The 27,425-nt window shown below is 34.8% G+C and overlaps 1 protein-coding gene across 6 annotated transcripts in view; it reads right to left on the bottom strand.

Annotated features, from left to right (window-relative positions):
- PDS5B (PDS5 cohesin associated factor B) overlaps positions 1-27,425 on the bottom strand; it is a 194,157-nt gene that overhangs the window by 88,189 nt on the left and 78,543 nt on the right. For all 6 annotated transcript variants that reach the window (XM_047078747.1, XM_047078710.1, XM_047078735.1 and 3 more), the window contains exons 7-11: positions 24,895-24,975; positions 17,845-17,985; positions 15,956-16,071; positions 12,744-12,838; positions 1,124-1,269 (exon numbers count right to left, since the gene is read on the bottom strand). In XM_047078747.1, the coding sequence (XP_046934703.1) occupies positions 1,124-1,269; positions 12,744-12,838; positions 15,956-16,071; positions 17,845-17,985; positions 24,895-24,975 (579 nt within the window). The remainder of the gene's footprint in view (positions 1-1,123; positions 1,270-12,743; positions 12,839-15,955; positions 16,072-17,844; positions 17,986-24,894; positions 24,976-27,425) is intronic.

The following is a 27,425-nucleotide window of genomic DNA, read 5'->3' as shown; positions in this document are numbered from 1 at the left end:
CCACCAATATACATCAAAAGACTTACTCATAAAGTGGGAATTCAATTTATCTGTAGAAACTTCCTAATTCTCTATCTTAACTCTAATGCCCCAAACTGCTGCTTTAAGGAGAATTTAAAAGACAGAGTATATTCTAATACTACCAAGTACATAAATATATTCAATTACTTTTTGGTATCCAATTAATATTTATATGACTGAACCAAGTAGCCCTACGATGAATACAACATGATTATCAAAAATTATGTGCATATATGTGATCCCAACAACACATAGACACTTAGTTTAAATTCCAAGTCTAAGAGAAAGACTACTTGAATACTTAGAAGGCAGTTAGCCTACCATGATGCAAATCTCCTTTTCCTTCTTTACACCTTTTGGCATTTTCATTAATACCCCTATGAAATATTCAATAAAGAAAAGTCTAAATTTATTAGTTAAAATAAGTTGTTCCAAATATCTATAGATTTGGAGGGAAAACCATGCAATTCCTGACCATCTGTACTTCACCCACAACCAGCATTATCAAAGTGAGCATTATTAAGTGAAGATGGCAAAATCAACCGTATCAGCGACTATTAAAATGATGTAAAGTATTTACCTAAAGAAGCCAATGATTGCTGAGTGGAGCTAGTAGGTGCTCACTCAAGAAGAAAGGGTTTAGGATCACAGAAGATAAGCTAGAAGCATGCTGCTCTACTAGGTATAGCTTTACCAAGTTGAAAACGTGTTATTTTCTATTCCACAGAAATTATAATACCACCAGCTAAAGAACTATTAACTGATACCGATAGGAAAGGAAAAAGAAAAGAGAGCCAACAATATAAGAAAGCTGTGTCAGTTATTAAGGCCCTTTACAAGTCACTGATTAAAACTAGTGTCCAGGCTAAAACACCTGACTACCATTTAGAGCCATCTCACTTTTAGGATGAGAATAAATAATCTCAACTTAAAAAACTAACAAAATTTAATGTAACAAAAAATAAAACCTCATAAATATTAAAATGACCCCCTCAAAAAGGGTTAATTAATTACACTTAAATCTCTGTATTTTCAAATGAAATACTATTAAACTTCAAGTATTCAAAGTGAAAGCCTACTACTAATTATTATTCCTACTCACCCGTTTGTCTAATGTTCTTTCTCTCACAAAGTTAAGTAAGTGATCGTTGACCAGAAGAATATCCTTTTTAGCAGCTGTAACTATAGACACGATAACATCATGTCTAATAGCTTCCTCAGGGTCATGTGACCTCACTTTAAGATACTCTGAAAGATAAAATTTTATTGATTAAAATGGAACTTTAACAATTAAAATATTTTTAAAAGTTGTATAAAACAACAAAAGCAAAACCTAAGTAGAGGGTTCAATGTTTCAAGAAAATTAAGAGTAGTGGAGGGAGGGGAGTAGAAATGAAGGTCAGTCCTTCAGTCAAAATAGAGTAGTTTACATGCAACCAAGTAGGGTTGAGCAGCAGGGGAACAGGGTAGTGTATTAAGGAATTCCTAACCTCATTAATTAAACCATATAAATGAAGTAAGAAGTATAATAACTTTAAATATCTCACTTGTTTTTTGTTTCAATGTTTAAAATATTCAAGTCAAATGGACCTACTAGGAAAAGGTTAGAGTATTCACGTTTCTATCCCTTAACTATGGAAAACCTAAGGTTTCTAAAAGAACAAAATTAAGATACCAGTCACCAAGAAACAGGATTATAGGAAATACCACAAGGCAAGTTCATCTGACTGAACTAAGAAAAGCCAAAAGGAACACAGAAGAAATTAAACATTTAACAATTAGGAGTGGCTGGAGGAAGATCTTAAAGTCAAAAACATTGCAGTTCAGATCTGGCACTGAGAAAGCTGAAAGAAAAAATTAACACTCTTCAGTAATGCTACATGAGGCTTAAGAAAGAGATACTACAACTGAGCAAAAAACCCCAAACATTATTCAGCTTTTTCTTATAAGACCAGCAAGCTAAAATTTCATTGCTTGGATTTGGAGTAATACACATAGCCATGGCTATACGCAGCAAATAGTGCTTATGACTATAAATGGATTTACTTCCCTATAAATTGATAGTTTAGCAAATAATTACACTGCAAACACCTATAAAACCACTACTCTGGTCTTAAGCAATTTCACCTTAAGCATTCCCTAAAAGGAACTATTTCCAAAAATGAGAAAGACAATACGTTGCTTAAAAATAAATAAATAAATAGATAGGTAGGTGGATAAATAAATAAATAAATAAATAAATAAATAAATAAATAAAGGGGCGCCCAGGTGATTAAGCATCCAACTTCGGCTCAGGTTGTGATCTTATGGTTCATGAGTTGGAGCCCCACATGGGGCCTGCTGCTGTCAGCTCAGAGCCCAATTCAGATCATCTGTCCCTCCTCTCTCTGCCCCTCCCCCGCTCACACTCTCTCTCAAAAATAAAAAAAGTGAACATTAAAAACAAAAATAAAAACTTCTGAAGAAACAGAAATGTTATTTACCTAACTCAATAAAAAAACTGCTTTTAGTATTGATTTCAAATGAAGTATGTAAAATAGATCAAGTTCACTTCCCCACCAAGATAAACACAGGAGTTTTAGCTTTCACAGTACTTGTTTCAAGGGCAACACATACCACTTTAGGTGTCACTAAAACAAAACCAATGACAACACCATCAATTTTAAGATGTGTCCCAATTTCCCTAAAACAAATTTTTCATATTAAGCAGGGTATATACAAGAGCTATTAAATTACAGATCTTAACTGTGCAGAGGAAGAGAACACAAAGGAGAAAGAAGAAATTCTCAGTTAGCATGACAAAGCAGCTGAGAATTTCTTCTTCACAATATGGCCATGTCCCTCAAAATGTAGCTGAAGGCACAACGATGAATATCAAACACGCTGTAAATAAAGATAAACGTGAATGTCTAACATACATTAATCTTAGCTCACTCCTGAAACCCTATGAAAACATCTTTTAAAAGAGACAAGTACAAAAGATCACAGCAAAAGAGATTTTTCAACAAAATTGTGACAGATGTATGACTTCTAAACAAAAGAAAAAGTTGAAATCCAAAAAGGAAAGAGATTAATAAATAAGCTTATTTCCAGGGTAGAAGAACCGTGGAAACACTGAGAAATTCAAGGCACCAAGGAATGAGAAAGGCACAGATAAAGAATGCTGTGAAATGAGAAATGGTTGAAAATGTGCATAAAAAGTACTGAGACTCCTAGATTTTTTCAGAGCTGTCTTTTAGTCAACTACAAAAATTAAAATGTACAGTTTATAGTGATACTGGCCTATCTCAAGATGCAAGAAAAATCTAAAATAAACAAGCTAACCTTACATAAGAGCTAGAAAAACAACAAAACCCAAACCCAGCAAAAAGAAGGAAATAATATAGAGCAGAAATAAACAATAAAGAAACAAGAACAACAAAAACAGGACAGATCAATGAAACCAAGATCTGGTTCTTTGAGATGATCAAATTGATAAAAACCTCTAAGCCAGCCTCCCCACACACACACCAAAAAAAAGAAAAGAAAAAAGAGAGGACCCAAATAAATCATTAATGAAAGAGGAGAAATAACAACCAACAACCAATAACAATACAATTCTTAACAATTGTACCAGAATATTATGAAAATCCATATGCCAACAAACTAGACAACTTAGAAGAAATGGATAAATTCCTGCAAAAATCTAACCTACCAAAACTGAAGCCGGAAGAAATAGACAATTTGAACAGACCAATCAACAGCAATGAAATTGAATCAGTAATCAAAAAAATTCCCAAAAAACAAAAGTCCAGGACCAAACAGCTTTACAAATTCTACCAAACATTTAAAGAAGAGTTAATACCTTTTCTTCTCAAACTATTTCAAAAAAAAAAAAACAAAAACAAAACAAAACAAAAAAAACCAGAAGAGGAAGGACAATTTCCAAATTCATCCTATAAGGCCAGTACCACCCTGATATCAAAACCAGATAAAGATACCACAAAAAAAGGAACTACGGGCCAGTGTCTCTAATGAATACAGATGCAAAAATCCTCAACAAAATATTAGCAAACTGAATCCAACCATGTATTAAAAAAAATCATACCCCACAATTAAGTGGGATTTATTCTTGGGATACAAGGGTGGGTCAATATTCACAAAACAATCAACCTGATATATCACATCAATAGGAAAAAGGATAAAAACCATATAATCATTTCAATAGATACAGAAAAAAAGCACTCAACAAAGTACAAGATGCATTTATGATAAAAATCCTCTACAAAGTAGGTCTAGAAGGAACATACCACAATATGGTAAAGCCTTTATATGAAAAACCCACAGCCAACATCATACTCCATGGTAAAAACTGAGTTTTACCCCTAAAGTCAGGAACAAGACTAAGATGTCCACTTTCACTTTTATTCAATATAGTACTGAAAGTCCTTGCCAAAGCAATTAGACAACATAAAGAAATAAAAGGCATCCAAAAGGATAAGAAAAAAGTAAAACATTTACTATCTGAAGATACAATACTATACATAGAAAACTCTGAAGACTCTACCAAAAAACTACCAGAACTGATCAATGAATTCAATAAAGACACAGGATACAAAATCATTGTACAGAAATCTAGTTGCATTACTGTACACTAATAATGAAGCAGCATAAAATGAAATAAGAAAACAATCGCATTTACAATTCCACCAAAAACAATAAATTATCTAGGAATAAACTTAACCAAAGAGATCAAAGACCCGTACTCTCAAAGCTAAAAACACTGGGGCACCTTGGTGGCTCAGTCAACTGAGCATCCATTTCTTGATTTAAGCTCAGGTCATGATCCCAGGGTCGTGGGATCAAGCCCCTCATCAGGCTCTGTGCTGAGTGTGAGGCCTGCCTGGGATTCTCTCTCTCCCCCTCTACTCCTCTCCCCCACTCACATGGGTGTGCGCTCTCTCATTCTCTCTAAAAAATTAAATAAATAAATAAAACACTGATGAAAGAAATTCAGGACAACACATAAAAATGGAAAGACATTCCATGCTCATGGTTAAAAGAACTAATATTGTTAAAATGTCTATAGTACCCAAAGAAATGTACAGATTTAATGCAATACCTATCAAAATATCAACACCATTTTTCATAGAACTAGAACAAACAATCCTAAAATGTGCATGAAACCACGAAAGACCTCAAATAGCCAAAGCAATCTTGAAAAATAAAAACAAAGCTGGAGGTATCATAATTCAGGATTTCAAGTTATATTACAAAGCAGTAGTAATTAAAACAGTATGGTACTGGCATAAAAATAAACATACAGATCAGTGGAACAGAACAGAAAACCCAGAAATAAACCCACAATTATATGGTCAATTAATCTTCAAAAAAGGAGGAATGAATATACAATAGAAAAATGTCTGTTCAACAAATGGCGCTGGGAAAACTGGACAGTACATGCAAAAGAATGTATCTGGACTACTTTCTTTCACCATACACAAAAATAAACTCAAAATGGATTAAAGATCTAAATGTGAGACCTGAAACCATGTAAATCCTTGAAGAGAGCACAGGTAGTAATTTCTCTGACATTGGCCGTAACAACAGTTTTCTAGATATGTCTCCTGAGGCAAGGGAAACAAAAGGAAAAATAAACTATTGGGACTACATCAAAATTAAAAGCTTCTGTGCAGCAAAGAAAACCACCAACAAAACTAAAAGACAGCATATGGAATGGGAGAAGATATTGGCAAATGATATATGTGATAAAGGGTTAGTATCCAAAATACAGAAAGAACTGATATACCTCAACACTATAAAAAACAAACAATCCAATTAAATAATGGACAGGACACATGAACAGACATTTCTCCAAAGAAGACAAACAAATGGCCAACAGACACATGAAAAGATTCTCCTCATCACTCATCATTAGGGAAATGCAATTCAAAACTACAATGAGAGATCATATCACACCTGTCAGAATGGCCAAAATGAACAAGAAACAACAAATGTTGGCAAGGATGTGGAGAAAGGTCAACACTCTGGCACTGTTGGTGGGAATGCAAACTGGTGTAGCCACTATGGAAAACAGTATGGAGTTTCCCCAAAAAATTAAAAATAGAACTACCCTACGACCCAGCAATTACACTACTGGGTACTTACCCAAAGAATACAAAAGCACTAATTCAAAGGGATACATGCAGCCCTATGTATACTGCAACGTTATTTACAATAGCCAAATTATGGAGAAAGCCCAAGTGGTCAGTGATAAATGAATGGATAAATAAGAGGTGGTATACAGATACACATACATAAACACACACACACAAACACACACACACACACACACACACACACACACACACAATGGAATATTATTCAGCCATAAGGAAGAATGAAATTTGCAACAACATGGATAAAGCTACAGAATATAATGCTAAGTGAAATCAGTCAGAGAAAGACAAGTATTGTATGATCTCACCTATATGTGGCATTTAAGAAACAAATCAGCAAAGGGGAAAAAAAAAAAGAGACAAATCAAGAAACACACTCAACTATAGAGAACTGATGGTTACCAGAAGAGAGGTGGGTGGGGGGGATGGGTGAAACAGGTGATGGGAATTAAAAAAAATATTAAAATGCACCCAGAGTCTGAAAACTAGGAAATCATACAACACAGTAACATAAATGTTTTATTAAAAAATGAAACTACAAAAAAAAAAAAAATGAAACTACATAGTATCTTTTGGTAAACTTTCAAACATTCAAACAATGCTGACGACTAAACAGGTTACTGGTGAAATTTTTCACATATAAAATATATTTTAAATAGCTATAAAAACTGAAAACATCTATTATTTAGCTAACAGTAAATTTTGCATTGAAATTCTGACTATGGGATGGGGCGTCTGGGTGGGCCAGTTGGTTAAAGCATCTGACTTCGGCTCAGGTCATCGTCTCAAAGTTCTTAAGTTCAAGCACCCCATCGAGCTCTCTGCTGTCTGCTGAGAGCCCACTTCAGATCCTGTCTCCCTCTCTCTCAGCCCCAAACCTACACACGTGTTCTTTCAAAAATCTTAAAGAAATAAACATTTTTTAAAAATTCTGAGGAAGAGTGAAGATGGCAGAGAAGTAGGGGGACCAGGATTTCCCTCTTCCCTCAGACACAGCTTATTGAGGTCAGATCACTCGGAACACCCAAGAGATCAGTCTGTGGAGTAACAGAAAGGTCTCCACAGGTGACAGGAAACAGCTTGGAGGGACAGGGGTGCATGTATACGAATTGGGGGAGATAAAACAGCGCAGGCACAGAGGGGAGTGAATCCCTTCAGTGAAAGGACAGAAGGAAGAGAGAGACAGAGAGGCTGTGGAATTGCAGTATTGTGTTAGTACAAGAGAAAAACATCTCTAGACCATGGACTGGGGAACAAGAAATATGGAGAGTGCCAATTTCTACTTTGCAAACAGCTTCAGAAGCTGAAGATTGGAGTTTTCAAAAGTGCACAGCTTTCTCCAGACCAGAGTGAGCCTTGTAAGTGTGGCTGGCAGGCAGGGAGCCAGCCTTGGGGTGCAGTAGAGATCTGAGCACCGCACTGGCAAAGAACAGTCCACTTCCCGGAGAACTTTGGGAAGAGGGTTTAGTTCCTTCCCAAGGACAAAAGACCCTGGAGGTGCCAGCCCAGGGCCCTTTATTGGCAGGGCTCAGTGGCACTACACCAGGGCAGAATCTGCGAGGTGCAGGGCACCTTAAGACATCAAGTTTTGAACCCCAGCCCAACACCTAGGAGGCACGGGAGACTGTAGAGCAGAGTAAGCCTACTGGCAGCGCTATTTCTGCCTGAACAGTATGGTTTGAGACACCCGGTCCAGGGAAGAGAGACTGGGGTATTACCATTTTTCTCCCCATCACCAACATGGTGGGACTTCAGGACAGTGGTTCCCAGTGGAGGCAGGACCCCCTTATAACAAACCCCACACCTCCATGCCTGGCAACTGCTTATCTACTGGAGGAGGACTGACACTGAGTGAACCAGATGGCCTCTCCACCACAAGAGCACAGCCACCGGTCCCAGGCACCAACAAACAATTGTCCTGTGGTTTTGTTCCCCACCCCTTCCTTTTTTCCAGGGTTACTTCAAGGATCAAAGCACACCTGGTGGAAGGTCCAAACAATCCACCACCAGGAGCAAGGAGAAGCTTTGTAGAGGACTGACCAGTGAAAGCAGCCAAATACACGAAAACAGAGCACACAACACACTGCAAAAACACTTCCTGAAGTGCCAGGCCCTGGATAGTGTACGACCCCTTTTTAACATAGTAGTACTCACAGGTGCAGAACACATGAAAAGCTATTCAAACACATTAAAGACAGAAACCTAGCCCAAATTACCAAACAGACGAATTCTCCTCAAAAGAAAATCCAGGAAGAAATGACAGCCAGTGAGAGAATTGCTCAAAACAGATACAAACAATATAGCTGAGCAAAAATTTAGAATTAGAGTCCTAAGACTAATAGCTGGGCTTAGAAAAAGAAGCAGAGCAGAGAATTTATTGCTGCAGAGATCAAAGACCTAAGGAATAATCTCAATGAATTAAGAAATGCTATAAATGAAATGTTAAAATAAACTAGATACAGTGACAGTGAGGACAGAAGACGCAGAGGAGAGCATAGGTGAAACAGAAGATGAAATTATGGAAAATGATGAAGCTGAAAAAAAGAGGGAAAGGAAATTACTAGACCATGAGAGAATTAGAGACCTAAGTGATTCAGTGAAACGAAATATTATTTGTGTCACTAGAGTTCCAGAAGATGAAATGAAATATTTGTGTCACAGGAGTTCCAGAGGAAGAACAGAAAGGGGCAGACAGTTTATTTGAACAAATTATAGCTGAGAACTTCCCTAATCTGGGGAAGGAAACAGGCATCCAAGTCCAAGAGGCACAGAGAACTCCCTTCAAAATCAACAAAAACAGGTCAACACTTCACATATGATAGTGAAACTGGCAAAATACAAAATAAAGAGAGAATTCTGAACACAGCTAGGGACAAACAGGACTTACCCTACAAGGGTAGAGTGTTAGGCTAAGCGAAATAAGTCAGTCAAAGAAAGACAAATATCATATGATTTCACTCATGTGGAAGATACAAAACAGATGCACCTAAGAGAAGGGGAGCAAAAATAATATGAAAACAAAGAGGGAGGCAAACTCTTAAGTACAGAGAACTGAGGGTTGATGGGGATGGGGAGTTATGGGGGTGCAGAAAATGGGTGCTGGGCGTTGAGGAGGGCACTCGCTGGGATAAGTACTGGATATTGTATCTAAGTGGTAAATCACAGGAATCTACTCCTGAAGCCAAGACTACACTGTATGTTAGCTACCTTGAGAATAAAAAACAAAATAAAACAAAACAAAATCCTAAACAATGGGGTTCAGAGAGCTTCCAGTTTGGTGAACATTTGGAGGTGCTAGGAGAGTGATAAGACCAGAGAAGGCACCCAACCACCCTCACCGCACCTTGCCCTATGCATCTCTTTCATTTGACTGTTCCTGTATCCTTTTTTTTTTTTTAATTTTTTTTTCAACGTTTTATTTATTTTTGGGACAGAGAGAGACAGAGCATGAACGGGGGAGGGGCAGAGAGAGAGGGAGACACAGAATCAGAAACAGGCTCCAGGCTCTGAGCCATCAGCCCAGAGCCCGACGTGGGGCTCGAACTCACGGACCGCGAGATCGTGACCTGGCTGAAGTCGGACGCTTAACCGACTGCGCCACCCAGGCGCCCCTCCTGTATCCTTTTATAATACACTGGTAATAGGAAAAAAAAAAAATTCAGACTACAGGAAAAATACTTTTTTTTTTAAAGTCTAGAATATATACAGAACTACTACAAATCAATTAGAAATACAAGCCAATTTTAAAAAGATGGATTTAAAACTTAGACACTTCATAAAAGAAAATATCAATATGCCCATAAAAAAGATGCTTGATCTCATCAGTCATCAGGAGACTGCAAGTTCAAACCACAACAAACAGCAAGACTGATGAGAAGGACTATAATCAAAATGACTGATGACACACAATGTTGACAAAAATGCTTAAGAAATAAAACTCTCAAGCATTTATCAGTGCAACTGGAAAACAGTAGAGCTAATATGGAAAACTTACTCATTTCTTATAAAATTAAACACGTATTTACCCTATGACCAGCAATTTCACTCTTAAGTAGTTAAAGAGAAATAAAAACATAAACCCATAGAAACACTTGTAAGAATACAGTAATTTCAGTATTAACAGCCCTAAATCAAAAAGTCCATCAAACAAAAAAAAGATAAATAAATTATTGTGTATTTATACAACAGAATAGCACTCAATAATAAAAAAGAATAAAGTAATAATAAAGGAGTCCCGAAGACACTAACAGCTAGACTTTCAAACTTCTGACAGGATACTCTTCAGTGGGAGATCAGTTTAGTTGAAGAGCAAGTACTTAAACTGAAGATTTTCCAACAAACAACCCATTGCAATCACCCTAAAGTTAAGTTCAGAGTCACCAATACCATGTATACATTCAGGGCTTTCCAAATAGCTCTTTATTTAGTCCCACACTCTTAATTATGAGCAGAGAGCCACACATTGCCAAGCATTTGAGGAAAGCCTCTAAACACGGGATAGTATAAACAAAAGCAAATAAAAGGTGGGAAAAACAAATTAGCTAAAACAAACATTTTGTAGGAAAAAAAAATTCCCCAAAATATTATCATTAATTTTCTCAAAGAATCTTACATCAATAACATAAGAACAGAACAAAATGCTACAGCAAAAGAAACGTCCAGGGAAAAAGAGAAAGAAGAAACAAACACACACACACACACACACACACACACACACACACACAGAAGGAAAGGAAAAGGAAAAGGAAAAGGAAAAGGAAAAGGAAAAGGAAAAGGAAAAGGAAAAGGAAAAGGAAAAGAAAGGACGAAAGAGAGGGAAAAGACAAAAGTGAGAGGAAGAAAGGATCATCTAAAGATCAATACTACAAAGCAGAAGCTTAAAGAACAATCAGTCCAAATTCAGAAGTGAGTGGGTAAATAGAGAGTTCAAGGCAGGGCATCTCCCCCAAAAAGGATGAAAATGAGAAATATTTGCTGTTTAAATCTGACCGGTAGAAATTCAGCAAAACCTGAAAGCATGACTATGACAAATTATTGTTAAAAATATTATGAACTAATAATACACTTTATCATTTTCTTTATCAAAAGAAACTCAGAAGGAAGTAGTAAGATTTAAGAAGCATAAGCAAAGACCATTAAAAAAATCAGTTAAAAATGTACTACAAGTTAGTAAAGTTTTAAAAAGAGAAAGTAACAATAATATGAAAGCTAGGAAGAGAGTGTGCAGTTAAAACTTTCAAGGTTCCTTGATTGCTCAGAAAGAAGTGAGAGTTCTGACTTTAGACTTCACTAATCAATTATGTAGTGAAAGCACAAAAGAGAATGTTAACTTCCAAGCCCACAGGGGGAAAAGGAAAAATGAGAACAAAGAAAATTAATCAATTAAGCAGAAAAGAGGGAAACAGGAAAACAAAACAAGAAGCATGGAAAATAAAAAATATAAAATAAGTTCAACACCATCAAATTCAGTAAGATTTTTAAAACACGTAACAATACTGCATATAATTTATGGACACATGTGACATAGAAAAACAAACAGGATGCAGACCAAATTTAGTGGAGTGGGCTACCCTCTGCAAACAGGAAGAATACAATTTATGAGGGGCATTTCAACTACATCAACAATTTCTTTTCTTTTTTTAATCTCTTAAGGAAATACAGCAAAAATGCTAACATTTCTAAAAAAGACATAGTGGCTATCATAGTCATCTGTTATTTTCTGAACTATTTCCTAATTTAAAAAAAACTGGGTGGCTCAGTCAGTTAAGGATTGGACTTCAGCTCAGGACATGATCTCGTGGTTCGTGAGTTCAAGCCCCACATTGGGTCTCTGCACTGAAAGCACAGGGCCTGTTTGGGATTTTGTCTCCTTCTCTCTCTGCCCCTCCCCCACCTCGAAAATAAAGAAACTTTAAAAAATTTTATAAAAGAGCAATAGTCAGATATATGATATTCTTATTACTACAAAAATGCAAAGTTCTAAACTGCCTTATAAATATACAGATTTCAGAAAAGTTACCTCCATTTAGCATAGTTTAATAAGCTTAAAAATTAATGACTCACAACTCAGTTCTAAAATGTTAAAGAATAGTAAAGAACATCAAAGTCAAAACCTGTTCAAATCCAAATGCCTAGAATATCTTTAAAATTGTTCTTAAACTAAAGAACTAGTACTGTCTCTGGTAACACTGACTTTTTATAGGTGCTTCTAGACTAAGGCGGCACAAGGAGTCAAGCTTCTGGCTTCAGAGAGTAACTTCCATGATGATGAGCTGAAAGAAGACTTTACCAAATAAAGTCTTTATTTAACACAATAACCAAAAAGGGGGATACTTTTCCTATACACACACACACACATATATATATATACACACATACACACACACACACACATATACACACATATATACACACACATATATGTATATATATATACACATATATATCAGTTATATACAAACACACACACACACATATATATATATAAATATATATATAAATATGAAACTAATTATTTTCACCAACAAGCATCTAGAAATATTGGCTATTGTGGGTATATAGTACCTGTTAAGTCCTTTGCTAAATCAGGATGGTTCATGAGACAGTGACTAGCAAACTTGACACATTCCAGGCGGATTGGTACATGGATGTCATTAAACCTGAAAAAATATAAAGGCACAGAATGATCTTTAAAATAAGAGAAACAGATATGTGTTTAATCTGTATTCAATTTATATTTATTCCTCTAATTAAAAGAAAAAACAATTTATGTAGAGTAATTCAAAGTGGAAGTCAGACTCTTTCAACAAAGTTTTGATATGCTATATATCTAGGAATGCTTTGGAATGTCGATATTAAACCAGCACAATCTCCTGAACTATGTACTTTCAAGGAACATGTATAAACAATACATGCTTGGCTCAAGCACAAAACTTAGAAGGACAAGATTTTTCCTATAAGTATTATACTTTCAAATATGCCTGTTTATATATGCATATGTGTGTACATAGTTCATAGATACATTATATAAATCCTAAACTGTGTCTGGAAAGAAAACCTTTCCTCAAAGTATCCCTTCTTAAATATAGAACATTCACAAAAGTGTGGCAGACCTTGCACTAAACCCCATATTATTTTACATGACTCTAAAAACTGAGCCCAAATTACTCCTATCCAGTTAACCATCACATTTCCACTAATACTAAAGCCAATTTTTATATGAAGAAGTATCTTAGTATATATTTCTAAAATACTAAAACTCATTTATTGATGTCACTTAAGTATCTTTTGATCTTGTATTTCTCCTCCATCAATTTTTTTCCTTATAATTTATTTGGTGAAGTAACTGCTTTTGATTGTGTGTGTAGTGTTTTTCCAGAGTTTAGATTTTGCTACATTACATTTTTCTGACTTAAATTAATAGGCTCCCCTCTCTCCTAAATCTTATAAACTGACAGATCTAGACACCAGTAATATTCAGATTCACTGTTTTAGCAAGGCTATTTCACAGATGGCATCTTCTTCCTCCATCATAAAGCACGTGATGTCTAGTCATCTCTAAACTATTGATGTTGAAAGCCTATATGCATTGGTTCATCCTGGAATGCAAAAACAGTGATGTTTCTTAAAAAATCTTGTCTAGTATCGGGGCGCCTGGGTGGCGCAGTCGGTTAAGCGTCGACTTCAGCCAGGTCACGATCTCGCGGTCCGTGAGTTCGAGCCCCGCGTCAGGCTCTGGGCTGATGGCTCAGAGCCTGGAGCCTGTTTCCGATTCTGTGTCTCCCTCTCTCTCTGCCCCTCCCCCGTTCATGCTCTGTCTCTCTCTGTCCCAAAAATAAATAAACGTTGAAAAAAAAAAAAATTAAAAAAAAAAAAAAAATCTTGTCTAGTATCAACAAGAACATCAAAGTAAAGCAAGAATTTTCCACTCAGTATTTTCATATGTCTTAATTCTGTATCACCAAAAGGTTTCGAAATCATGTATCACCCTATACTGTAAGAAACAAATTCAGTATTTTAAAGGGGGTGGGAAAGAGGTCTTCAAAATGAGCACCAAATTATTCATAAAAGCTTATTATTAGGAAAAAAAAAACGCTCTATGAAGTACACTCAAAAAAGTTTTAACATCCAGTCTATGATCTCATGTAAAGTTTCCAGAGTGTTTGAATCCAAGTACTCCATCCTTATGTACTTTACCATTTTTCAATTAAACATGTGCTATTTAACCATTACAAATAAATATAAGACCTCTTTAAAAAAATAGTCTAGGTCCTTAAACTTGGTAAGAATCAGTGAGTTTCAATTTTAGGCCATTAAAATTAAAAGAAAAAATTACAATGTAATGGAAATGTGACATAAATTTTAATCGAGATTTTTTTCCCCTTCTAAAATCTCACAAAGTCTGGGTAAATCAAGTCCTGATTTAAAGATATATTAAATGTCTGTAAGTAAAAACTGTATTTTTGTTTTACCACATTAAGTGGACTTTAAGTTGACTGGTATAATTAAACGTATAAAATATTTTGCTCTACTACCCAAGAACTTTCCATTGTTGTTTCAGGGGAAAAAGTCTAGAAATCAAACTCAAAATTACAATGGGCTAAAATTTATTTATTTAATGCACCTTGTGAAATAGTACTGAGCTACATAAGAGGCAGGAAATCACATTATGACTTTAGCACTTAAGAATTTATAAAACCTTCTACCTCATTTAAAAAATTAGAAAAATAAGGCCAAAAGAGATTAAATTTATCATCATCATCGACAGTTCTAGTATTAAGAGAAGACAGAAAAGTGGTTATAACAAATATTTCAATACAAAAAAAAAAAAGAACAAGACTTTTAAAATCCTATTTATGACTTAATTGCATTATTTGTTATGAGAAAAATTTGGGGACAGGGGTAGGGGTGGGAGGGGTTCTCCTTTAACTTCAGGGCCAAAGTACATTTCAGCCAGGGCACTTGAGAGGTGGTTTTAACATATTCAAGGTCAGGGATACTTTTAGAAATGTAATGAAATGAACTCTTCTCATAGAAAAGAGAAATCTACAAACACACTCAAAATTTTGCAAAATTTCAGGTTTGTGGAAATTAAAAGCATACATGGAATTCAGGTTATCATTTTCTTTAAATGAGAAATGTACAATGGAGGTTAGGAGGAAGAACATGCATATCATTTATTTCTTCATTCTGTGGATATCCTTGTCTTTACAAATGTCTCATGATTTATTTCCAGTTGGAATGAATCACTGCTATGTAATAATAACACATTTTAATTTCATGACTAGAATACCTCTTGAGATAGCTTTTTAAATTTTTTAATATTTATTTATTTGGGGGGGGGGGCAGAGAGAGGGAGACAGAATCTGAAGCAGGCTCCAGGCTCTGAGCTGTCAGCATAGAGCATGATGCGGGACTCGAATCCAAAAACCTTGAGATCATTACCTGAGCCGAAGTTAGACGCTTAACCCAGGAGCCACCCAAGTGCCCCTTGAGATAGCTTTATAAACGTATTATCTTTAAAAAAAATAAAAGTAAAAAAATTAATGTATCATCTTTCAAAAATTAAGGGCAAAATAAGATGAAAAGAAGGGCAACTGTAAATATGGCCAATCACTACCAACATTCAAACATTTCAACATATATTAAAAAAAATCTCAAAATATAAAACCTTTAATTTTTAATAGTTCAGAAAAATATTAAATCGGGTGTTTTAAAATAATGTAAAGTAGATACAAACATATATTACTTTTAAACAGGACACCAAAGTCATATACCTGCCCAAGTAACACTGCCAGAGTGGTTTGTTTTGAGAAGCCAATTCTGAATCCTTTGCCCCAAACATTTTTGCCAGTAGTTTAACAACTTGTAGGCGTTCCTCATTATCATTGCTCTAAAACAAAACACAGACAGCTTTAAAACTATCAGATAGATATATTCATGACAATTTTCCCATGATTTTCCTCATCTCTCAATTCCACAAAAACTTTCATGAACTCCAAATGAAAACTTATACACAAAAATGCTCAAACTTTTCAAAAAATTAAATTTTCTCTTAAATGATCTCATCATCTCATTAAAGCAATAACTCCCTACATGAAAATACATACCAAAGTCTGACTAAACGTTAGAGGCCCTTCTTACAATTTAGGCTCATTTCCATTCACAATCAAATTCAAAACCTAACTCACATCAAACCTATGCAGATCCTTGAAAAACTATTTGTTTGATACTCAAGGTACTACAGTTGTTACTGTATACTTTTTTTTTCTTTTAATTTTAAAACAATGCCTAAGCCTAGCATTAGAAGCTCCCACAATAATGACCTAACTCATCTCTATTATTTCTCTCACTATTCCTCTAAATAAGTACTTTTCAACCCTGGGGCACATTAAAATGACCTCTAAAGCTCTAAAACAAAACAAAACAAAACAAAACAAAACAAAACAAAACAAAACAAAACAAAACAAAACAGCCTGGATTTTATTGCCAATAATTCTGATCAACTGGTCTGATTTAATCCCTGGACATCTGCTTATTAAGGCTCCACAGAGTGAAGATTCTAATGTGCAGCCAGGGATGATTTAAACTTACTTGATGTTACTATCCAACTATAATCCTCTGTGTTCCACAAATTGACCCAGCATCTTCCTACCTCTGTATGCTTCTGCAGTTGTTTCCTTTGTTTCAATTGTATGTTGTCTGTATCTTTTAGGACACCTATAATATCTGGCCTCTTATTAAATCTGAACTTTTTTTCTCTTCTAGATGTTGAATTTGCTGAAAGCAGGGATTATAATCCCTTACTTATATTTCTTATAGTATTAAACATTTTTATTAAAGAAAATCATATCAACCAAAAATTAAAAGTATGACTGCATTCTGCCTCATCAAAATTGCTAAAAAAATATACCCTAGAATAAAACAAGAATGATCATTTGCTGGTTTTGTGGGGTACTCACACTACCAATATGAACTGTTTATTTTTTTGTTTTGAAAGAGACAAAAATCTTTAGAAACAAGAACTGTAATACAGAAATCATTTAAGAACTTTTCTGGGTGGTACATCAGGTTTCATCAAAGATTATTCATTATAACCAGCTTTATTTAATCTTCCTGCAATAATTTGAAAGAGAAAAGACTATTCCTCAAATCTGCAAATGGAACTCAATTTGATGGGATAATTTAATGTCAAGGTGATAGCAATATGCCACCAACAGATCCCAGAGAACTATGAGAAAAGTAACGGAGCTTTCAACATAAGCATAACAGAATATGCACAAAAGGAAAATATTTCACAACATGTGAATAACAGACCCTAAACTATTTTTATTGCCTCATCAAGGGATCTTGGGAACCACTATAAACTGTGCCTGAAAACAAGCTTGATGTATAGCTATGATCTGAAAAGTCAGTCACAATCTAGAATTCATTTGGAAAATACCTGAAGAAAAATACTACCCTAAGTCATTAAGTAACTGCTATCTGCTAGGCATCACCCTGGGTACTGGAGGTAAACAGGTAAGGTACAAACATGTAATTAATAACAGTAATATACCACAACATCTGTAATATCCAGCTAAAAACCATCCTAAGAATTAAAGAGCCACAAATAATGCTCTTTGCTAATGTGGCTGACAGACCATATCCCTTTTAGAATAGTTACCTTTAATTTAAATTCAAGCTGGGGTAAAACTGAGAGCAGCAAATGACTATCAATATTATAGAGCTCCAAAATTAAGTCAAAGACATGCTCTGACAAATCGCTGATAGATGTTTTCCCAAGCATCAGAACCTGATTAAAAAACTTTTGAGAAAGAAAATTTATCATTAATTGAAATGGCATAGACAAAATGAATTTTCTAAAATCTTCATTATTATTCAATTAAATTTATTATTATTTTATACAAAATCAAACTAGGTTTATCAAAACATTTTCTAACAGTAGGTAGGAAACTACAGGCTAGTTCACCTTGTACATGAAATTCACCTTGTACACAACAAAAGATAACTTGTACTAATTTATCAATTAGCTTATCAATCAACACTCTACCTACCATATGTACTTTATTTTTCATTATGGTACTTACTATATTTTAAGTTGTAATACAGTTATATTTGTGTACATGTCTTAATTTCCCTACTAGGTAAATTTCTTAAAGTCAAGAGATCACATCACCTTGGCATGTATGGAAGACAAGAACACTGAAGAAAAAGCCTTGTATCTTCACAGAAGGAGCCAATTCCATTTTTAAAACATACAATTTTATATTTATAATGCAAAACAACCTCTTTTTTTCTGTTTACTTTTGAGAGAAAGAGCGCAAGCGGAACAAGGGCAGAGAGGGAGACACAGAATCTGAACTAGGCCCCAGGCTCTGAGCTGTCAGCACAGAGCCCGACGTGGGGCTTGAATCCACATACTGTGAGATCATGACCTGAGCCAAAGTTGAGCGCTTAACCACCCAGGTGCCTCCAAACAACCTCTTTTTTCCTTTGTATTTTATTTATTTTTTAATTTACATCCAAGTTAGTTAGCATATAGTGCAACAATGATTTCAGGAGTAGATTCCAGTGATTCATCCCCTACATATAACACCCAGTGCTCATCCCAACAAGTGTCTTCCTTAATGCTCCTTACCCATTTAGCCCATCCCCCTCAAAACCCCTCCAGCAACTCTATGTTCTATTTATGAGTCTCTTATGTTTTGTCCCCCTCCCTGTTCTTATTTTTGCTTCCCTTCCCCAATGTTCATTTGTTTTGTATCTTAAAGTCTTCATATAAGTAAACTCATATGATATTTGTCTTTCTCTAATTTTGCTTAGCATAATACCCTCTAGTTCCAACTATGTAGTTGCAAATGGCAAGAGTTCATTTTTTTTTTTTTATTGCTGAGAAATACTCCATTGTATGTATGTATGTGTATATATTACATCTTTATCCATTCATCTATCAATGGACATTTGGGCTCTTTCCATACAGCACTGCTACAAACACTAGGGTACACTACCCCTTTGAAACAGCACACCTGTATCCCTTGGATAAATACCTAGTAGTGCAATTGCTAGGTTGTAGGGTAGTTCTATTTTTAATTTTTTGAGGAACCTCCATACTGTTTCCAGAGTGGCTGCATCAGTTTGCATTCCTACCAGCAGTGGAAAAGAGATCCTCTTTCTCCACATCCTCACCGGTATCTGTTGTTGCTGGAGTTGTTAATTTTAGTCATTCTGACAGGTTTGAGGTGGTATCTCATTGTGGTTTTAATTTGTATTTCCCTGATGATGAGTGATGTTGAGCATTTTTTCATGTGTCAGTCCGTCATGTGGATTGGATGTCTTCTTGAAGAAGTGTCTATTTGTGTCTTTTGCCCATTTCTGCACTGGATTGTTTTTGGGGTGTTGTAAATTCTTTATAGATTTTGGATACTAATCCTTCATCTGTTATGTCATTTGCAAATATATTCTCCCATTCCATCGATCGCCTTTTGGTTTTTCTGATTATTTCCTTCACTGTACAGAAGCTTTTTATTTTGATGAGGTCCTAAGAGTTCATTTTTGCGTTTGTTTCCCTTGCCTCCAAAGACGTGTTGAGTAAGAAGTTGCTGCAGCCAAGATCAAAGAGGTTTCTGCCTGCTTTCTCCTCGAGGATTTTGATGGCTTCCTGTCTTACGTTTAGGTCTTTCATCCACTTTGAGTTTATTTTTGGGTATGGTGTAAGAAAGTGGTGCAGGTTCATTCTTCTGCATGTCGCTGTCCAGTTTTCCCAGCACCACTTGCTGAAGAGACTGTCTTTTTTCCATTGGATATTCTTTCCTGCTTTGTCAAAGATTAGTTGGCCTTACATTTGTGGGTCCATTTCTGGGTTCCCTATTCTGTTCCACTGATTGTTTTTGTGCCAGTACCATACTGTCTTGATGATTACAGCTTTGTAATACATCTTGAAGTCTGGGATTGTGATGCCTCCTGCTTTGGTTTTCTTTTTCAGGATTGTTTTGGCTATTCAGGGTCTTTTCTGGTTCCATACAAATTTTAGGATTGCTTGTTCTAGCTTTGTGAAGAATGCTGGTGTTATTTTGATAGGGATTGCATTGAATATGTCGATTACTTTGGGTAGTATCGACATTTTTACAATATTTGTTCTTCTAATCCAGGAGCATGGAATATTTTTCCACTTTTTTTGTGTCTTCAATTTCTTTCATAAGCTTTCTATAGTTTCCAGTGTATAGATTTTTCACCTCTTTGGTTAGGTTTATTTCTAGGTATTTCATGGTTTTTGGTGCAACCGTAAATGGGATCGATTCCTTGATTTCTCTTTCTGTTGTTTCATTATTGGTGTATAGGAATGCAACCGATTTCTGTGCATTGATTTTATATTCTGCAACTCTGCTGAATGCATGGATCAGTTCCAGCAGCTTTTTGGTGGAATCTTTTGGGTTTTCCATATAGAGTATCATGTCACCTGAGAACAGTGAAAGTTTGACTTCGCCTTGCCAATCTGAATGCCTTTTATTCCTTTGTGTTATCTGACTGCTGAAGCTAAGACTTCCAACACTACGTTGAATAACAGTGGCAAGAGCAGACATCCCAGTCGTGTTCCTGACCTTGGGGGAAAGCTCTCAGCAAAACAACCTCTTTCTAATCTTTTTTGTCTTCTTTTATATTCCGATGAAATGTGTGTGCATATGTACAAGGTATACAGCACTACTGAAAATCCAATTAAAAGTACACAACACACACACACTGAAAATCCAAATTTGAACTTTATTTCTATAAGGAACCAGCTATAAGTGGTTTCCACATTCAGATCATTTACCATATTACTACCAAAACTGGTAAAGATACATAGCATAATGGTCCAGTTCCTTTCTATTTAAAGTCTTCCAAATTTGTAAGAAATTAAGCCAGAGAATATACCACACATTCTCAACAGGATATTCTGTCTCCTTGAAGAAGTAGTTTAAGGATTTTTTATAACACATAAGCCCTGATCTCTTCTCTCAGTTACAGTCAACACAACCTGGCTTAAATAGGTTTTCTATATGAATAGTACAAAGTTCAAGACTTCACATTTCTAGGTCTTTTCTGCTTACTTTACGTCAGGTATTGAGAGAGAGCGAGACAGCAGGCATGTGCATGAGCTGGGGAGGAGCAATGGCGGGGGGGGGGGATTATCCCAAGCAGGCTCTACACCCAGTGCAGAGCCCAACATGGGGACCCAACTCATGATGGTCAGATCATGACCGGAGCCAAAATCAAGATTCGAACACTTAACCAACTGAGTCACCCAGGTGTCCCTAACTCAGGTTCATCTTTTTTTTTTTTTTTTTAAAGTTTATTTAACTACTTTGAGAGAGAGGAAGAGAGACAGAGCACGCAAGCAGGGGGAGGGTCAGAGAGAAAGGAGAGAAAGAGAATCCCAAGCAGGCTCCATACTGTTCAGGTTATTCTTAAATGAAGTTTGTTATGTCTGTGAGACTGCACAAACTAAGTATCCATGATGGGGGGGGGGGAGAACAAATTCTATTTTACTATTCTTTCTTTACTCGTTTTTAAAATAACTTGTTTGTTGTCCTGGTTTATCAATATTGTGGGAAAAGAATTGCATGACCTCTGAGGTTAAATTCTCCTTCAGGCTGAAAATAAAATGGCTTTGTTTTCATTCACAAATTTTCTCCTGTTTAAAAACAGTAAATCTAACCTTTCCTTAACAAAAACACAATAATCCTTTCCAATCTGGCCACCTTGTCACATGATCTAATTGTCTTCTTCATCAGTATGGAGAAAAGTCACTTGAAAATTAAAAAAAACAAAAAATCACTCCCTGGATTAACTTCTTATAAATGTCATCAATAACAATTATTTAACATTTATAATCTCCATAAAGGCAAGGGCCAAGTCAGTCTTCTCTACTGTATAGGAAGAGCTTGCCATAGTGCCTGACAGAGTAGGTGCCCAATACACATTTAGCAAATGAATAATATGCAGCAGGTACTACAATATAAGTAAAACAATCCATGTTCCCCATAAGGACTTATAGTGGAAGAGGCAGATAGAGGTTTGATTAAAGTATTTCCTTCCAAAATACATTAGCCTTTTATTTATAAACGGGTAACTGATTTTCCCACTACAAATTTATTTTGTAACAACTGCCTCCTAATGAAAGGAGTATGGGTAAGTTAAAGGTCAGCAAGAAATTCTACCTTAAGTTTAATGGTCAATTTTACTTACGAAAGTGCTTTCACATTAAACAACACATTCTCTACAATCACTCCAAGCATTTTATTAACCCCATCTTACAGATGCAAATACTGAGGCTAGCAAGATTAAGCAACTTGAAACTTGTAATTAAAACGTCCTAATGAAAACTAAAATTACCAAGAAGTGATCCATGCAGAAAATTTTTTGATTTGTTACTGTACAGTGTACCCTGTACTTTTTGTTTTTGATACTGTTTTACCTTTTTAAAAATTATTTAATACTTTTTGGTTTGTTTTGAATTGTCAATTGACAAATTTTATATTTAAAAAATAATCTACACCACCACAGTCATTTAAGTTCTATATATTTAAGAATCACTAATTATTAAGAACTTGAATGTGTCTATAGGATATCCATGATAGTGAAAACAACATAAGCAAAAAAGAGATAGAAATGGGGTTATTATTACCTCAGTATCCTACCTCTCTTTTTTTTGCTTGCTAATTCTCCACTAGAAAGATAAATGAATAATGGCTACTACATGTACAAGTCCAAAAAGGCTGAGAATTATTTTAATAATGTAATTCATTTCATCCTACTACAAAACAATTAAGTTCACTAGAAAGTAATTTTAAATGTTAACTGTATAGGTTTGAGGTAGAAAAATAAGATGTATAAGATTACAAGAGGGGAAAAAAAGCAATTCTCAATGACTTCTTAGCTAACCCTCAAATAAAGCAAAGAACAAGAAAATGAGATAAAACAATGAACAAAGTACTGGGAATAAACATACAATTGAAAGTCTGCTCAGACCATTCTACTAATCTCCTCTCCTCCCCCAGCTTCTGATAAAGATACAAGAGGGCAGTTCTACTTCTGCAGGCAAGAACTACTAAGAACAAAAAATTAATATAAGGTATTAGTGATAAGGAAATGTTTTTACCTTGATTTACCTGAGATTGCTAAAAGTATTTCTCTGGTCCTTTTTCTTTTAGCTCTAATTATAAGTATTTTCAAACACATACATATGTTGAGACAATAGTATAATGAACCAGAAAAAAGGCACCAAAAAAATATAAGTGTTCCCCTAGGAAACATCTGGGTTGGCAATATCAGTTTAAATAAATGACCACCAGGAGGAGCTCACCTAGTATATCTAAAGGGCCACGGAGATAGTCATTCAGATACATGAGAATCAAAGGAAAAGGGAAGGCTAATTAATCACAGAATGCATAAGTCTGGGTCTAAACACTTCAAATGCCACTAGGTCAATAATGAAAAAAAAAAAACAAAACAAAACAAAACAAAACTCAACCCACTCAATCCAACCAATTTACTCCAGCCAACACCCAAGACTCACAAAACCTGCAGATATCATTATTTAGAATTCTCTGCCAATTTCGAGCTATTAAGATAGATTACACAATTTGATTGTCCAAACTGTGAAAATTCACCCTCCAAAACAATTTCCTTACAAATCAAATTCATTTTTCCAAATCATCATGTGCTTAGAATTATTTAAGGCTATAAGTAAGTCAGAAACAAAAACTGAGATTTACCAAGATACTATTTTATAAAGTGTGTTACTATTCAAAGCACATTTTTTCATCATGTATTTTATATATAGACTTCAATTTTTATATACTATAGGAAATATGCCCCTTCAATAAACTTCAGGAAAATTAAATACATAAGTGATTATAAATGACTTTCTCACTCTTTTCAAGAAGACTGATTTATAACATTTACATATTTGGAGGTAAGTGAAAGTGGAAAGTAGAGAGAACTGCTACATAAATTCCAGAGGCCAACACTAACACTGTGTTCTAGATTTGTTCCAGGAGGCACCATTCACACAGAATGTATCTAGAGTGGTGCAACTCAAGCGTACTAAGGAGAGAAAAATAAAACTTACAATAACCTATTAGCTAAAATACATTTCTTCTGAAAACAGCTACAAGACGGTCAAGCAGATTTGGGATGATACTGAAAGGATTCATCTCAATTCCTCCTCTTTTTCAAAAAAGGTAGTTGTATTTTAAATCTATCCCAGGAATAGCAAGATAGGCAACTGTACCAAATCGCTGCCATTAATATGTGCCTTCAACTTTAAGGTCTTGGTATTAGTTCATATCTACTTCTTGTACAATCAAATTTAATCTTCAAAAAGCTCTAACTTCCCTGAATAATGAGAAGTTCTATATATTTTATCTAACATTTAGCTCTACTTGTAATATTAGAAATAAAAAGTGTATCTTGCTAACCAAAATTAAAGATGTTCTAGTTCTAAGGCAACTTGAAAGAAGTAAATGAATGAACAAACAAGAGGGGAGCTAACCACCCATAAAATATTAGCCAAGAATAATTTTAAATAAGAAGGATAAAGAAAATATATTATTTAATAATTAAAACAACATGAAATTTAAAATTATGTAATATTACTTGCCAAAATTTTGCCTCTAGCTATCTTTAAAATTTTGGCTAATCCTTCTGACAACCAATTACAAGAAAAACTTACATTGGTAATATACGGTTCAATAGCTTGAGCTGTCCTCTTCAGTAAAGCCTTTGCCAAATCATAGGCTTGTTTGTTTAAATTCTGAAAAACATAAAAAAAAACCTATATATTATATATATTATATTATATATATTATATATCTCTAATTATGAAAAACAAAATATTACCTGTATTCAAAAAGCTGCTCCTGAGTACATAAATGAGACTATCTAAAACTCAATTCGAATAAAAGAAAAGGCAAAGACATTTTTCTTCTTTTAAGACTGACTAGTCTACTAGATCATAAGATCCCTTCCAAGAAAGGAAAATTACATTCTCTTCCTATTTCATTCACAGCATGAAGTAAACCACACAGAAACGGTCAACAAATTTTTATTAGATAGGAGAGGAGATAGTCATTCTACATCTAGTCCCGAAGTCAAATCAGTTCAGGGGAGTACAAACACAGGCTGTTTTACCTCAGGTCCAGAAGAACACGTCATAAGAAAATGAGCTGGGTTCTAATGTGAACAGGAATAGGGGGCCCATAGGTGGGGCAAGACAAAAGAGTTTGGGGCACCTATGGGACAGCAAACTTACTCAAGGACATCTCAGACCACAGGTAAGGCCAAGGATACAGCAAACAAAACAAACAGTAAAATATGAAAAGAAAAAAGGCAGAAGAAAAAAACATCTTAAGAAAACATGTTTCTAAGCGATTCTGGCAATGACAGAAACCATCAAGACCAAAGATCTGAAAGAAAATTGCTACTCCAGTTTAAACATCTTACAGAAAACAGGTACACTGTAGATACCCTAAAACTCACATTCAGCATATTTTTAGATTTACATCTATTGATGCTTCTACTGAATTACTTCTTTCATTTCTAAATGCCGTTAGGTATTTTACTACATAATACACTACAGCTTATTTACTCATTCTCCTATTCATAGACTTTAAACTGTATGTCTTGTACATGCTTCTTTGTGCGTATTAGACATTTTCTGTAAATTCCATCTCTGCCATTTTTTAAATGGGCTGTTTTGTCCTTATTTGTAGAGTTTCTCTAAAATTCTACACACTAAAACTTTGTCAACTTTATGTATAACATATCTTAGTCTATACTTGTCTTTTCACAATGTTTATAGTATCTTAGAGCACAGGGAAGTTTTTAAACTTAATGTAACCAAATCTATCAATACTTTCCTATTTGGCTTGTGCTCACTGTATCTTTCTTAAAAAAATTTCTTCTACAATGAGGTTAAGATGTTGCTTTATATTTTCAAATAAAAATTTAGAGATTTGTTTTTCAGATTTGTATCTTTATTCTACCTCTTACTTTTATGTATGGTATTAAATAATTATTTCCCATATGGATTTTCAATTGTCCTAAAACCAATCATTAAATAAACAGTACATATTCCCTTCAATGACCTATAATACCCACACTTTGAAGTTTCTACGTAACTATGCATATATTTGTAAACTCTCCATTACTTCCATATGTCCCGTTGCCTACTACTGCCTGATTATAGTCAAAGGGATATGGAAACAGTGTCTTAATACTAGGTGGTAGAGTAAGTCCCCACTATTCTATTCTTCAAAATTAGTTATTATGGGCCATTTACTCTTCAATGTGAATTTTAGAATCAGTTAGTCAAATTACCCCCCCACACACACAACACACATTCAAACTTTCTGTTTTGACTGGATTATCTATTAGTATGCATAAAACTGGAATCATGATGATACTGAGTTTCCCACCCATAAACATAACAAATCATGCAGAATATCTAAGTCTTCTTTTATACTTTTTCCTGAATTACAATGATTTTCAGCATAATTGTCCACATTTTTGTGAAATTTCTAAACAGCTCAAGTCTTTGTTAAAGCTACAAATTTATAAAATTATACCAACAGCCTTTAATATATTGATCTTATATCTAGCAACCTTGCAGAATTTTATTTGTTTTAGAAAGTTATCTATACACTGTTTTGTGTTTTCTACACAGGCAGTCATATTATCTGCAAACAATTTCAGTTTATTTCTTCTTTTTAATCCTTTTATCTTTTATTTATCTCATTTTACTCCACTAAAGACACTTAATTGATGCAGATTAGAAATGGCACAGTTCCCTTTTTCCTGACTAAGTGTTCCTAACTCCAAAGAAAATTCTTCAGCATGTACCATATGTACAGTATCATACATATTCTTACCACTTTTAAAATTTATTTTTTATATTTTAGTTAACATGAAGTGCAATATTGGTTTCAGAAGTAGAATTCAATGATTCATTACTTACATACAACACCCAGTGCTCATGACAAGTGACCTACTTAATACAGACACCTAGGCCATCTCCCACTCACCTCCCTCCATCAACCCTTAGTTTGTTCTCTATCATTGAGTCTTCTGTGGGTCATATTCTTATCACTTTGCTAAAAGGTTTTTATCATAAATTACACTGAATTTTATCAAACTGTCTTTTTCTACATCTACTGATACTTTTTTCTTTGATCTGTTAATTTACACAAATATCTTAGTCTCTAA

This window comes from Lynx rufus, unplaced genomic scaffold (genome assembly GCF_022079265.1).
Source record: "Lynx rufus isolate CCGP_SWC_20201006 ecotype Redwood Valley unplaced genomic scaffold, mLynRuf1.p SCAF_1, whole genome shotgun sequence".
Lineage (NCBI taxonomy): Eukaryota > Metazoa > Chordata > Mammalia > Carnivora > Felidae > Lynx > Lynx rufus.
This window is presented reverse-complemented; position numbering and strand designations above follow the sequence as displayed.